Genomic DNA, 16,004 nt, shown 5'->3' with positions numbered 1-16,004 from the left:
CCCCCTGGTGGAGGTTTTGGTATCTGCAAAACAGCTCAAGGGACCTGACTCAGAATATCATCTGTAGCCCGTGAGGAGGACCTAAAGGTCCTTGACTTTGCCTAATGACTAAACTGTTATTATTTTGTCTTGCCGTACTGTTTTCCTTTCTTTCTGTGTTTTCTCATTTCTCTGATTAAATGACTAGAGTTTTTCTACAGACAAAAGACGGGCAGAGGACATGCGGCCGGGCAGGTGAGGAGGTCTGCTCTGGGAGGGCCTCACAGGGTCCTGCTCAGTGACAGCTCTAAAGTGCATTAAAGTTAAAATGCCTTAAAGGATAGGCAGATCTTAGAGTTGGTAGGCATAATGTAAAAGAATAGGGTGAGAGTAGGAGTTAACCTGGGGTGATCTTTCCCCACCTAAAATCATTTCATTTTGAACTTTCTAAAGCAGGGACTTACTAAGCAAAGTGTATTTGGGGACCTGATTTAGCCAACAAGTCTTGGGTTTATGACTCACCTTGCTACGACCTGTAAAACCCAGAGCTTTTCTAAACAAGCTTATCAGATGCTGAGTTGGTATCATGCTTCTGGGGCAGCTGGATCAGTCCTCAGATCAAGTGTATCCTCCCCCATCCTATACTTGTAAATTTCTTTTCAAATACCATTAGTTTTAGGGTTCTCCAGAAAGTTGCCCCAGAATGTGCAGTCTCTGTTTTAAAGTCTGAGATAAAGTTCTTGTGCAGGGAAAGGCCATGGTCAGTGCTTGGACACTCACTGACCTTCTTCCAGAATGGTATTGATTTAGCCTCTCCAGTCTTCAGGTGGGGTTGATTTTATGTGTGATCTGCATGCGCACGCTTAACAACTTTGGATGCTTATCTAATTGTATGACCATGTAGTGCAAGTTTCCCACAAATATCTCTAATGTGTGTGTGCAGAAATATACATGGTTACCCATTCCACATTTCTCATAGATATCTCCAATCCAATCATCTCAGTTCTCTTCTATGGGAATTATACATTTTTCTGTGATAGTTATTTTGTTAACCATCAAATTACCCTATGAAAAAAGGATTACTTGTTTGGTGTAATTCATGATTTCTGAGGCCTAGATTTTTCTCAGTCTTATATTTTGGAAGTAAGTTCTGAGTCTAGTACTACTCCTAAATAAGTGAAATTTTTTGAAAACATGATTCAAAATAGTTCTTAAGTCATCGAAAACCATTAATCTGGATCTAGAGATTTAACTCATTCAAAGTTAAGCCCATCTTGGGCTTTAATTCTTTTTGATGAACATTGCTCCAATTTTCAGTTTAAAGATTATCCCACTTCATGGACAAGGCAGAAGCAAAGATAGAGCTTAGGAGTTTTAATTTTTCTCTCTTCCATCCAGCTCTATTATACCAGCTTCCCTGCACATTAAGCTGACGTGTATCCATTTGTACCACTACAAATATAACTGAGTTATTCCCTCTTCTGCTTTCCTTTAGCATTTTCCTTGAGTTTTGTTCAACCATTGTATCAAAAATAAGTTCACAGACTTAAAAAGTCTCATAAAATATAGCATAATGATATTACTGTAGTAGTGTTTTGGTATAATATTATAACATAATAATATCATTAAGATTGATTCTTCGTATCAGTCACCAGATACTCTTTACTGGAAGCCATTTTAGCCAAAAACAAAAAATGGTTTTTCTTAGTTTCCCCGTCTCCCAAATAGGAATTCTCAGAAAAGCAAGACAGGAGCTTTACATACGTATAAACTTAGATGTTACCTCTTCCTTGAAACACTTTTGCGTTTCCTGCCAATCCCAGCATAATTCGTTCCTCCTCTGTGCATGTGTAGGACTTTAAAGATATCTCTATAACTTTTATTACTTCATAATTATTATTTATTTGTATTTGTTTCTCCCACATTGAGAACAAAGGGTAAAGATCCCATGACAGTGTAGCACTCAAAAGCAGGGACTCCCAGGCCGGGCATCCAGGTTTGAATCTGACGTTTGTTAGCTGTGTGACCTGGGCCTCGATCTCTCCATCTGTGAAGTGGGCTGTCATTCCTCGTGCCTAATTATGAATAAGGCTTAGAACGAGGTCTGGCACATTTCAAGCCCTCAGCATATGCTAGCGATTGTCTCACTCATCTTTACTTCCTCCCTGTGCCTAGCCTCATTAAAGTGTGGCAAATGATCGATAAAGATTTAATGAATTTGCCCAGAGGGAGGAAGGTATTCTCTTTCTGGCAAAAAGATCTATAGGAGACTCTGACAAAAGAAACATATTTGCTTCTTTTTTCCATTCTTAATCAGCATGATGAGTTTCACCTTGTTTATATCCTCGTATATTTAGTTTCACTTCTTTCCTTAACAGGTAGTGTTTTCTTGCTTAGATCTGTTTGTTTGGGAGAAATAAATATACCACTCAATTGCCGTATTATAGTAGTGAGCCCCATCACTCAAGGTTCTATGCCGCCCAGAATTTTGGGCATCGTTCCTTGATGGGTCTTTCTATGCCTGATCTGTTCTGTCTGCAGTCTCTGGTTTTAGCTTTTCCCTGGATTATTTTTTCACGGACTCGTAATTTTAGTTTGAACCTCTTCCTCAACATTTTTGTGAGATGTGCTTCTACCTTGTTTCTTTTCTGTGTCATAAGCTATGTCCTAAAAACCAAATTCTCTTCTTTAACATTTTCTGGGACCTGCTGGTCATCTTCCAAGTCTCTCTTTGTCTCCCAAAGTCCAAACTTTCAAAGGGAATTAAGAGGGAAAACACTAATTATCACCCACCCCTCCACACCACGTACGAGGCCTTAACATCACTGGAACATTATGAGATTCTTTTGCTATTTGTAAATATCCACAGGTATCAGTGGATGAAGATGGGGCATGGGGAAGGGATGTTTATTTGGTGAACGCATGTTGCATAAGCACTGCAGAGGAAGGAAAGACTGTAGGATTGCAGCCTGGCGTCATTGACTGTCAGGGCTGTATATGGCGGCCTCTCTAACCATTACCTTTCATAGTTATTTTTCCCCTGCCAACTGGGAAAATGTATACAAGTGGACATAGGAATTAAAGACATTGTCTATGCCAGTATCACAATGTATCTCCACCCAACCTCATTCCAGAAGCCATTTGTAGCGAGAGTGTGCTAATAAGGTATAGCGCCAGCATCTTCAGAGAAGTTGGTTTTGACACCGCCTTATGTTGGTCAAAAACAGGAAATCAGTACCAACGCATGATCTATATTCAATACTCATTGGGCTCAGTTTCACATTAATATAATAGTCTTAGGAATTTTTATTCTGGAATTGTAAATGTAATAGAAAATCTTTAAAAGTTTACTGTTTCTCATCGTTATCATAAGATTCTGCAGTTTATCTCTCTAGGAAGAAAGTTACTAAATAAATAGAGTGTATGACTAGTAATATTCTGAGTCTGGATGAAATTAGCATCCATCACCGCAACTTGAATCATTTCTGTTTGGCAGAAGTACAGATACTGGCGGTGTCACTCATTCTCTCTAAGCTTCTGTTCACTCACATGTAAAATAGGGGTAATAATTGTAAATTACTTCATAGAATTCTTGTGAGTTAAAGTATGTAAAAACATTATTAGGGCGCCTGGTACCCCGTAAGCATTCAAAAAATGTTAGCTAATTAACCTTCGATATGACCACATACTCCAAATGAGGGACCATTCTCTGTTTTTCTTTTTTAAATCTTCAAGTAAGACAGTCATAAAACCTGACCTTTGCCTTTTTGGATTAATGAATATTTCCAGCAACGGTATCTTTTAGAAGTTGCTCTATGAAGTTATCCGTGTCAGACCCAGAGAGCAGAGAAACTGGACAACTTCATATTATTCTGTGCTCTGGGCTTTGTTCATAAGCCAAAGCCACATAATTTCTAAAACTTTACCACTTCTGTCATAAGACCTAAAATGTAATAATACCCATTGAGTAGTTAGTTCTTATCAGATACGTCAGATAGTCTCTTATAGAATACATAGCCGTGTCCTTCCGTCACAGTGTGAAAAGGCTGTGTTTAGTATCAGTGTCTGTTGTGCTATATTTCTGGCTAAGAATCTCAACCATCCAAACTGCAAATAACTTCACTTAATAGAGACATTCTTGTTATTATTGCCAAACCGTCTACAGTGCACTAGGACCCAGCTGCAGAAAGTTAGCTGTGACCGAGGCTGATGTCTATGAAGTACATGTAATCCGTCTCATCAAGTTGATGGAGGACTTGACCTTTAGCCAAGGGCATTAATGAGCGGCATAATTGACTCAGACTCAGCTGCAGACCATGTTTCTCTTCATGGCATCGCAGTCCTTGCCTGCCTTGCTTCAAGGATAAATATTTGCTAAGTGTGTGAATAAATGAATGAGTGAAAGAAACCAACAAACAGAAAAATGAATTGCGCGTTAGTGGTCCCAAGACACCTAACCAAGGTGAAATTCTCTCTAATACAGTGAGGTGCGTAAAGGAAGGAGGGCATGGCATGGTGGATCTTTCCGTTTAAGGACGGTTCTTTTTTTTTTTAATTTATTTTATTGAAGTATAGTTGATTTACAACATTGTGTTAATTTCTGCTGTACAGCAAAGTGATTCAGTTATACAAATATATACGTTCTTTTTTGTATTCTTTTCTGTGATGGTTTATCCCGGGATACTGAATATAGTTCCCTGTGCTCTGCAGTAGGACCTTGATGTTTATGCGTTCTATACGTAATAGTTGGCCTCTGCTGACCCCGAGCTCCCACGCCACCCCTTCCCCACCCCCTCCCCCTTGGCAACCGCAAGTCCGTTCTCTGTGTAAGGATTGTTCTCTATTCTCAGCAGCCTCCTTCCAAACTGTTGGTATTAAAAGGTCCTTCCTTTCATACAGTGATGACGATCATTTGTGATTTCTTTGAGGGCTGGGGGAATATGTTCATCCTGCCTTCAGTGGTTAAAAATCAAAATGTGTAGGTCGCTGCTGGGCCCCGAGATGCTGGTCTGAAATTGACCTTGTCCGTGAAATCGGAAGTTGCAGATGTGGCCTGATTTTAAAGGTGGTTTCCATCGTTCCCTTTCAGGTCCTTCAATTGAGACCCAAGACGGGCGTCCGGGGGCTGCATAAGTCGCTCACGGACGTGGCCCTGGAGCACCACGAGGAGTGTGACTGCGTGTGCAGGGGGAGCCCCGGGGGATAACGCCTCGCGGTGGCTCGGGGCTGCCACTGCGACAGAACTCGTGCCTTATCTCCATCCGCAATCCCGGCTGGCTGTTGGTTCCAGGGCCCTTTCATCTTCAGGATTTACGGCGTGTTCTGAGAGAGGAGACACCACGCAGAATTAGAGGTTGTGCAACGGCCCTTTGGAGGAGAGGCCCCACGACAGGAGAAAAGTCCTCGCCGGGGAAAGGAATGAACCTTGTAGATTCCTTGTTGGTGGCAAAGTCCCCACGTGCGCCCTTGGCTGCGTCTGTGTCTCTTGTCTGGATGTGGCCTGGGTTCATGTCAGCACAGGAGACACTGCCCCTAAGCCCCTGGTTCTGTCGCCTTGCTTAACTCTAAAGCCCCCTGCTCTGGGCCTACAATCACAGAAATCTGGGATTGTTTCTCATATTCACATGCCTAAGCCAGAGTGTTCTAAGTTCTACCAACGTGGGTTTTAAAAAAGAACTGTGTTGCCATGAATTAAACTTGTGTCACGCTGATAGGAAAGACTGGATTTTCCCTATTTCTTACTCAGATTTCTACCATTTAGAAGAACAGACCTCCATCCACGGTTTGGAACAGACAAACCTGAGAAGAAGAGTGGCCTTATCTTCACTTTATAAGTTGGTTTATTTGTGTTATTGTGTACATTTTTATAGTCTCCTTTTGACATTATAACTGTTTGCTTTTCTAATCTTGTTAAATATATCTATTTTTACCAAAGGTATTTAATATTCTTTTTTATGACAACCTAGATCAACTATTTTTAGCTTGGTAAATTTTTCTAAACAGAATGGTTATAGCCAGAGGGACAAAGATGATATAAAATATTGTTGCTCTGACAAAAATACATGTATTTCCTTCTTGTATGGTGCTAGAGCTTAGATCAGTCTGCATTTTAAAATATTGACATGGGAAATGGATAGAATTTGATAAGTTGCAAAGACTCTTGGAAAATAAATAAATATGTCATCTTCCACTCCTCTTATTGGAGACGCCAGCGAGAAGCAGCATATTCCCGTAGACATCCAGATCCAAGAATTACTAACCCTTAACCGTTATTTTGGGAAGTGTGAGCCTAGCTCAGTAGAACATAAAGCACCTTGAAAAAAGAGACTTGACGGCCTCCTGACAAAGCATGCTTGGCTGTCCTGTAGGACCACATCCTATTTATTGTGATGTTCTGGTTAGATTGTCTTTAAACTCTGTTCCATACACTTGTATAAATACATGAATATTTTTATGTACAGAAGTATATCCTTTAACCGATTCACTTATTATACTCTTTGGCAATTAAAAAGAAAATCAGTCAGATCCTTTGCTTGTAAAATGCTTAATATTGTGCCTAGGTTAAGTGGTGACTATTTGAATTAAAAATGTATTGAATCACCAAATAAAAGAATGCAGCTGTTTCGGGGAGAAACTGAGTGTGTGTTTGCAAGATTTGTCTCTTAAATGCCAAGAAAACAAAAGCGACAGACTTGTGTGTGACCATGATTTTTATTATGCAAAAGCTGGTATCAATTCAAAAGACAGGCAGGAAAGTGACCATTTCTGGTGAGACTTTCCTGCCCCTGGACTCCAGTGCTTTTGAGCAGTAGTTTTCTTTTTCCCAGTCATCTTGAAAGTAATTGCTGGTAAATTAAATTGCAGATGGCTTGGAGTTGCGTGTGGTTAATGAAATGCCTGATGATAGCTTATATGGTAGTATGAAACTGACAGTGGGCGGGGATCCTGTAACTTTCCACTCTTGTCTTCATTTCCAACGGCTGACGCTAGAGGGGCTGAGCCCAGGTCCACGTGGCACGTGGATCCGCAGTTTACACGGCACTCCTCCAGGTGGCGGCCTCGGTTCCAGAGGTAGATCTCTATGCAGGCTGCTATCTTCAACACCTGATCCCTGCCTTTGAACTTGTCCGGGAGCCATCTAGGTCCCAGACTCTTCTTCCAAGGCAGTACCCTTTCCGGCACTTTTCCACCTGGCAGTCCTACCCTGCGCCCAGCCATGTGGAGGACAAATAAAGAGTGAAAATACGTGCTCTGTCTTATTGACGTATTTTCATAGTTTTGTTGCAGCCCCCCGGAGGCTGATTAGATACAGCCCAACTGCTCCCCTGGAAGCTCTACACTGCCTCTCCCTGTGGGCAGTTGGCAACTCTCATTAGCATAGTCAAGAGGCTCAGAAATCTAAGAGCAGTGATCGGCGGGACTGTGTTCAATCCAGCATTTCCAACTGTTTATTTTGAATTTATTTTATTGAAGTATAGTTGATTTACAACGGTGCGTTGGTTTCTGCTGTACTGCAGAGTGATTCAGTTTACATACATGTATCAATACATTCTTTTTCGTATTCTTTTCCATTATGGTTTAGCCCAGGATATTGAACATAGTTCCCTGTGCTACACAGTAGGACCTTGTTGTTTATCCATCTTATATATAGTAGTTTGCATCTGCTGACCCCAAACTCCCGATTCATCCCTCCCCTCCCCCCCTCCCCCTTGGCAACCGCAAGTCTGTTCTCTATGTCTGTGAGTCTTTCTGTTTCGTGTGCTAGCACTCTCTACGGACCAATGGTTCTGCACTCATCTATTTCAATAATTTCCTCCTATGTGTATTAAAATGTTCATTATACACTTTTGCACTCTGCTTCAGAAAGCATTTGAACAGCCACCTACACCAAATCCAATTTCTTTAGTAATTCCTAAGGCATTATAGTAATTTTTATTCAGTTTAAATCTATATAAAATTTTAGTATTTTGGTAGGAAATATAGCTTTTAAGATTAATAACTTCATTATTTTAAAAGATTATAAATGCAATCCCAGCTAGCTTTTTTTTTTTTTTTTTAACAAATAGGAAAGCTGATCCTAAAATGCATATGAAGATGCAAGGCACCCAAAATAGCTAAGAAATCTTGAAAAAGAACTACAAATTTAGAGGACTCACACTTCCCAACTTTGAAACTTACTACAAAGCTATAGAAATAGTGTAAGTCTAATAAATTTAGACATGCAGAAAATTGAGAGTCCAGAAATAAACCCTTACATTTATGGTCAATTGATTTTGGCCAGGCTGCCAAGACAATACAATGGTGAAAGGGTATTCTGTTTTCAACAAATGGTGCTAGGACCACTGGGTATCCACATGCAAAAGAATAAATTTGGACCCTTACCCCACACCATATACAGAAATTAACTCAAAATGAATCAAAGACCTAAATGTAAGAGTTGAAATGTGACACTCTTAAGAAAGACATATAGGAGAAAATTCGCAGGGCCTTAGATTAGGTGATCTTGTCTCAGATATGATGCCAAAAGCACATGTGACAAAAAAATAAACTGGGCATTATTAAATTAAAAACTTTTGTGCTTCAAAGGACATCGTAAAGAATATGAAAAGAAAAACCACGTAATGTGAAAAGATGTTTGCAATTTATATATCTGATTAGGGTCTTACATTTAAAATGTATAAAGAACTCTCACAACTCAACAATAAAAAGATAATTAATTCAATAGAAAAATGAGCAAAGGGCTTGAATACACATTTCTCAAAAATATATATATATACACAAATGGCCAAGAAGCACATAGAAAGATAGCTAACTTTATTTGTCATTAGGGACATGCAAATTAAAATCGTGAGATAACCACTTTACACCCCCTGGAAAGGCAAGAATCAAAAAGACAGACAGTAATAGGTGTTGGTGAGGACGTGGAGAAATTGGAGCTTTGTATATTGCTGGTCAAATTGTAAAATTGTGTGGCCACTTCGGAAAACAGTGACACAATTCTTCAAAACCTTAAACCCAAACCTAATCTATGACTCAGTAACTCCACTCCTGGGTATATACTCAAGAAAATTGAAAGTCTTGCACAAGACAGTTCATAACAACATCTTTCATAATAGTCAAAAAATAGAAACCATCCAAATGTCCATCCACTAATAAACGGATAAACAAAATGTTGTGTATCCATACAATGGAATATTATTAGGCAATAAAAAGCAAAGAAGTACTGATACAGGCTACAGCTTGGATGAACCCTGAAAACATTATGCTAGGGAGAAGAAGCCATTCACAAAAGGCCATAGAATGTATAATTCCATCTATATGCAATGTCCAGGATTGACAGATCTATACAGAAAGAAAGTGGACTAGTGTTTTGCCAGTGGCTGGTGGAAGGGGGTAAAAGGGCAGTTACTATTGGTGAGTACAGGTTTTCTCTTTGGAGTGATGAAAATATTCTGAAATTTGATAGTGGTGATAGTTATTTGAATATACTAAAAACCACTGAGTTATACACTTCAAAAGGGTGAAATTTTTGTGTTCAAATTATATCTCAATGAAGTTATTTTTTTAATTACAAGTGCAGTATTTTTAAAAATTATACACTGCAGCATTTAAGAAATAAAGCCCCCTTTCAAAAAAAAAAAAAAAAAACAAGGAATAAAGTAAAAAAAAAAAAAAAATCTAAAATTCTATCACCCTAGCCCGCACCATTTCTATCTATGCCTGTCAGTGTATAGATAAATGAATGGGTGGTATGATGGGATTACTGGACTCAGTTGTGTCCCCAGTAGTAGTGGCTGATGTCTATACCTTTGCCATGGCTATATGTTCCCATCTGAATTTGGTCTTTGCCATGTCTTGCTCTAACCTACAGGAGGACAGTACCTGTGACAGGTGCCATGTGCTGGCGCAGATGGTTTGCTGTCTTTGCTGCCATCACCAGGAGAAGAGTGTGCTCCAGAGAGCACCCTCGGCCAGAACTCCTGCTGCTTTTCTGAACCCGGTCCCTGCCATGGGGTCAAGTCCTGCTGAGCCGAGGCAACCCACATGCACTTGGGTGAGAAACGAACAATTCTTGCTGTAAGCTGCTGGGGTCTTGAGGGTGTTTGTTATGCAACGTTATTTGGCAAGAGTGACTAATAGGTATTTCATTTAAAAGGAGGTCATATCATACTTGCTGTTTTTTAGTGAAACTTTCCTGTATACCTTCACTTGAAACTTACAGACAGAAAATTGAAATGGGACAGAAAAATATGTACTTTGGAAAATGTTTCATTAATGCAAGATATAATCTGCTTAAACAATCCCACTAAAGTTGTGAAAAAATGTTATTGAAAACGTTAAAAACATAGAATCACTTGCAAAGCACTTGCTTCTAGTTCAGCCAGCATCTATCTTTTTGCTATTAAGAAGAGGAAATAAGCTCTCGGACAATGTGGTCCACCTCTTCAGTAACCATTCTCACTGTAGTTTATTATTTATGTTATGTTTTAATAAACATTTAACTAATACAAAACATTGAAACATTTAATAATAATGTTTATATTTTTAATAAGCTCTTTTATAACTTAAAGCATCTTGGGAATTTTCTTCTGTTCTTTAGGTTATTTTTCTTTCCAAACTTTCTCTCTCTCTCACTCTCCATCCTTTCTTCCTTCCTTCCTTCCTCTTTCTTTATAAAACATTAGGTTATTTATATAATCTCCATGCCTTTAATTCTTTTCTGATTATTTACATATGTATAGTTTACGTCCAGAATACCGTTTACTCTGTGTGGGAAGGGTAAATTCTTGACTCCTTTTTTACTTTTCTACAACTTGTTTGCCAACCAGCACTACAGTTTGAGGATTAGATATTATATTCTATTTAATGTTCTGTTTCTTGTGGAGGAAGGAGGTCGACAGCATTTGGAGAAATGTGCAGATTTTTTTTTTTTGTAAGTATAGTTGATTTACAATGTGTTAATTTCTGCTGTACAGCAAAGTGATTCAGTTATACACAGATATACGTTCTTTTTCATATGCTTTTCCATGATGGTTTATCACAGGATATTGAAAATAGTTCCCTGTGCTCTACAGTAGGACCTTGATGTTTATCCATCCTGTATATAACAGTTGGCATATGCTAACCCCAAACTCTCAGTCCACCCCTCCCCTACCCCCTTCCCCCTTGGTGACCACAAGTCTGTTCTCTATATTTGTGAGTCTTGTTTTTGTTTCATAGATATGTTGATTTGTATCATATTTTCGATTCCACATATAAGTGACATCATATGTTATTTGTATTTCTCTTTCTGACTTACTTCGCTTAGTATGATAACCTCTAGGTCCATCCATGTTGCTGCAAATGGCATTATTTCATTCTTTTTGATGGCATCAGAAAGGGAATGTAAATAAACAATCCCTTTTAAGATCGCATCAAAATATAAAATAAAATACTTAGGAATAAAGCTCACCAAGGAGGTGAAAGATGTGTATGCTGAGAACTACATAACATTAAAAAAGGAAATTAAAGGTGATTCAAAGAAATGGAAAGATATCCCATGCTCTTCGATTGGAAGAATTAATGTTGTTAAAACGGCCATACTACCCAAAGCAATCTACAGATTTAATGCAATCCCTATCAAATTACCCATGACATTTTTCACAGAACTAGCATAAATAATCCCAAAATTTATATGGAACCATAAAAGATCCAGAAGTGCCAAAGCAATCCTGAGGAAAAAGAACAAAGCAGGAGGCATAACCCTCCCAGACTTCAGACAATACTACAAAGCTACAGTAATCAAAACAGTGTGGTATTGATGAAAGAGTTCTGCTCAGCCCCCTCGTAAAATATCTCGTGCTGGGATTCACTCTGGGAGAAGCATCCACTCTTCATGGAGTGGGGAAAGGAGACAGGATGGTTTCAGATCGTATTCAAGACTCGGTGCAAAGACCTTGAGTCTCTCCTTTTGCCTGAGGGCATCAGCCCCCACTCTCCGATTTCCGTGTTTCATCTGCCTCCCCAGAAACCATTGCTCCTTGCCCTTCTACTCACAACAGAGAAAATATAATGCTACCTCCTCTGACTGCTTCTCTTTAAAGTTAGCCATATTTGTGAGGATGCTTAGAATTTTACCTCAGTCCTGTATCTGGAAAGAGGGGTTGGAATGGAGATTATCCTAAGCCTCACCCTAAACTCCTCTTTCACTCTTAAATTCTCATTCATGTAGCAGGAATATGTCCCTTTCTTGGATGCTACTAGCAAATGAACTTTTCTTTGGAATTTTGTTTCTGAGATTAAGCTCCCCTTGACTGTTATTATCCTGGTGTTAGAAACTGTTTTAATATCATAAATTATTGTGACTCTAACGATCATTTAATTTTTGCTACCGAAATAAGCTATTTCCATTTTATACTTATAAACTAAATATTATATGACTCTATGAAATATGAAAGCTTTTGAACTCTGTCTTTAAATCTTGCTCTGATTTAATTTTTAAAATTATTAATGCTACTCAGTACTAGGTGGGAGGTGGATATTTTGCCCATTTGTTCAGAAAGACTGAGATATTACACTATTCTAATTTGTTATGAGACAAGGTCTTCCACAGAAGTCAGGTAGAAAAAAAACACAATTATTTTCTAAGCTAAATTGAAATTCTGTACAAGTGTTTTTTAATCTCCTGTTTAGGAAGAAAACAAAGTATTATAAATTTTGTAATGGTCTTCAATCCATTTAATCAGTAAATACTTTACTAAGAAGTACAAAATTTAACTCTGTTTAAAGAGCTTAGTATTACTTCCTTAAGTGACACCTCCAATATAAGTCAAACCGTGACAACCCACTAAACACTATATGAGTTTCCTGTTAAAAGAAATCCTAGGGGAAAAAATAATCAATTTTAGTACAGTTATTTAAAGAAGTACCTGATGGACTTACCAGGAGACAACTAGCTCCAATGACATCCCAGATAGAGAGATGTAAATAAAATATCATTTATATGAAATAACCTAGTTTCTGGTATAACTAAAATGTCTATATATTTAATAATAATAAGCAATAGACAAATTTTAAGGAACAATTCACTCCAAAATCCAGAAAATAAGATGCATTCCAAGTAACCTGCACAAGGAATAAAGTTAATATCTCCTAATGCAGATGCTATTTTCTTCAAGATAGTATGTGTGGTAGGGCTTATCTTCCAAATTTCCAGACTGGCAGTCTTAATTTCAGAGTGTTCAGAGATCAGCAACTATGTGTCGTATGTATCCGGAACGAAATCTATTACAAGGATAGCAGGAAATACATGAATAATTCATTGACCAGATTTGATGTGCCTTGTTTTCAGTCCTAAAGCTGTGATCTGAAAACATGATTTGCCAGCATTTGAGCAGAAGCAGGAGGGAGGGAGCTGGCATCACTTCCAGCTTAGCTCCTGGAAACCCTGGAGGCTGAGGGGCTACTGGACTTGACCACCTTGAGAAGAAACTGGCCAGAAGCAAAAAGCAGAAGATGAAGAGGCTCATATTGACCAATCCTATGGTAAATATCTTTAGAAGTCTTCTGGAAGACGTGATAATTCAACCAATGAATTTTTGACTGCTATCGTATATTTGGATGGCTTAATGTACGGGATTTGCTAAATCAAATTCTTCCTGTATTACATAAGGCATATCTGCTTTGACAATATATTGTGTCATCATCGTGGAATAAAGGCAAATAAATAGTTGTTAACAAGACATACGTCTTGCCGCCGTCAACTGGCATGGTAATAAATCAGAGTGATTTGTTTCTAAACTGTCTTTTATCCAAAACTACTTCAGTACTTTGCAATGATTACCTTTGTGGAAAGTTTTTCATCTTGATGTTTGCAGCTGGAGATTGAGTCAGGAAGTGAGAATGTGCCATGATGGAATAATTACTTGGCATTACACACAGACATGTAAAAACATTTGAAGACAATTATGAGGTCCATAGTTGGTTTCTCTTCCTGGGAGAAGGCAACTATTGTGCCTGCACTTGCATCTGCTTTTAAAATTAGCCTGTGAATAAACAAAACCTGTGTTCTTCTCTCTGTAAAGTAAGCTTCATTTTTACTCTTGAACTTGATCAAAGGTGTTGCCCGATGTCTGTTTAGGAAAACATAGACTGTGGGTGCTCAGCGAAATCCTGGAATCAAAACAGGTCATGAAGCCCTGTGCCTCCATCGCCAGACTACTGCTATTTCTGTTCTTATATAATCACTTTTTTATTGAAGTAGAGCTGATTACAATGTTGTCTTAGTTTCAGGTGATAGCAAAGTGATTCATATGTATATGTATTCGTTCTAGATTCTTTTCCATTATAGGCTATCACAAGATATTGAGTACAATGCCCTGTGCTACACAGTAGGTCCTTGTTGTTTATCTATTTTACATATGGTAGTGTGTATCTGTTAATCCCCAATTCCTAATTTATCCCTCCCACCCCTTATCCCTTGGTAACCATAAATTTGTTTTCTTTTTTTTTGAATTTTTGAATTTTATCTTATTTTTTTTTTTATACAGCAGGTTCTGTTAGTTATCCACTTACATATTAGTGTATATATGTCAACCCCATGTTTTCTACATCTTTGACTGTATTTCTGTTTTGTAAGTAAGTTTATTTGTACCATTTTTTAAGATTCTATATATAAGCGATACCATATGATATTTGTCATTTTCTGTCTGACTTACTTCAATCAGTATGACAATCTCTAGGTCCATCCATGTCACTGCAAATGGCATTATTTCGTTCTTTTTATGGCTAATATTCCATTGTGTATTTGTACCACATCTTCTTTATCCATTCATCTGTCCATGGACATTTAGGTTGCTTCCATGTCTTGGCTATTGTAAATAGTGCCGCAATGAACACTGGGGTGCATGTGTCTTTTCGAATTAGAGTTTTCTCCAGAGATATGCCCAGGAGAGGGACTATTGGATCATATGGTAATCCTATGTTTAGGTTTTTAAGGAACCTCCGTACTGTTCTCCATAGTGGCTGCACCAATTTACATTCCCACCAACAGTGTAGGAGGGTTCCCTTTTCTCCACACCCTCTCCAGCACTTATTGTTTGTAGACTTTGTGATGATGGCCATTCTGACTGGTGTGAGCTGATACCTTGTTGTAGACTACCGCTATTTCTATCAGACATGATGAAGGTGCCTAAAGTCCTTAATGTGCCCACTTGTCACCCTGCAGTTACAGCTGATACACTCTGGGCTCAAAGATTCTGAGATGCTTTGACAGGGAAGGGCCCAGCCTTCTCCTCCTCAGGTTTCACAGGCAGCCCTCTGTGTCCCACAGTCATGCCATAGAAGTAAATTCATCAGTAGCCTCAATAACCACCCTAAGATCTCACATACGATACTTGTTCAATGAATTTTGAAGCAATAAATTTAAAAGTCAATATCCAAATTACTTTCTTATCACCTCTCATGGTTCCAGTTGGTCCATGAGATGATTCACAGCTATTTAATCATGTGTAACCCATGGTTAAGTACCTGGATAGTGTCCTGTTATTATTATAGATGCAAATTCCTGATATTTCTCAGAAACCCAAACCCCCCCCCCCAAATCCACTAAATTTCCTTTTTGTTTGCTTAACAAGTTGACTGTAAAATTGGTTCCTAGAATGAAGATCTGTACGTAATTGCTCAAGCTTATGAATGTAAAAGATCATTCAGTTAAAAATGGCCTTTGAAGTCAGTCTTCAATACAATAACCAGTGTTCGAACATAACCTGAGTGTTACATATAAACTTCTACCACTTTTCGTCATATGTTAAATCTGTGAATAGTTTAAACTACATGCTCTCTGAGATTTCTACCTGCTCTTACATTGAAAACTTCATTTGATATCACTTATATTGGAATCTAATAAAAAAAATGATGCAAATGAACTTATTTACTAAACAGAAAGACTCACAAACATAGAAATCAAATTTATGGTTACCAAAGGGGAAAGGTCGGGGAGAGGGATAAACTAGGAGTTTGGGATTCACATACACACACTACTATAT

General features: G+C 38.4%; 1 protein-coding gene across 5 annotated transcripts in view; it reads left to right on the top strand.

Moving 5' to 3' along the window:
- The window catches only part of PDGFC (platelet derived growth factor C), a gene marked incomplete at its 5' end in the record, with an annotated part of 219,348 nt that extends 212,731 nt beyond the window's left edge, over window positions 1-6,617 (top strand). For all 5 annotated transcript variants that reach the window (XM_082391354.1, XM_082391353.1, XM_082391355.1 and 2 more), the window contains one exon: window positions 5,069-6,617. In XM_082391354.1, coding sequence (XP_082247480.1) covers window positions 5,069-5,185 — 117 coding nt within the window. In that variant the 3' untranslated portion in view covers window positions 5,186-6,617. The remainder of the gene's footprint in view (window positions 1-5,068) is intronic.
- Window positions 6,618-16,004: the final 9,387 nt, after the last annotated feature.

Source organism: Balaenoptera borealis (genome assembly GCF_965194805.1).
Source record: "Balaenoptera borealis genome assembly, chromosome: 4".
Lineage (NCBI taxonomy): Eukaryota > Metazoa > Chordata > Mammalia > Artiodactyla > Balaenopteridae > Balaenoptera > Balaenoptera borealis.
Note: the sequence above shows the minus strand (reverse complement) of the source record. Positions and strands in the feature narration are given on the sequence as shown.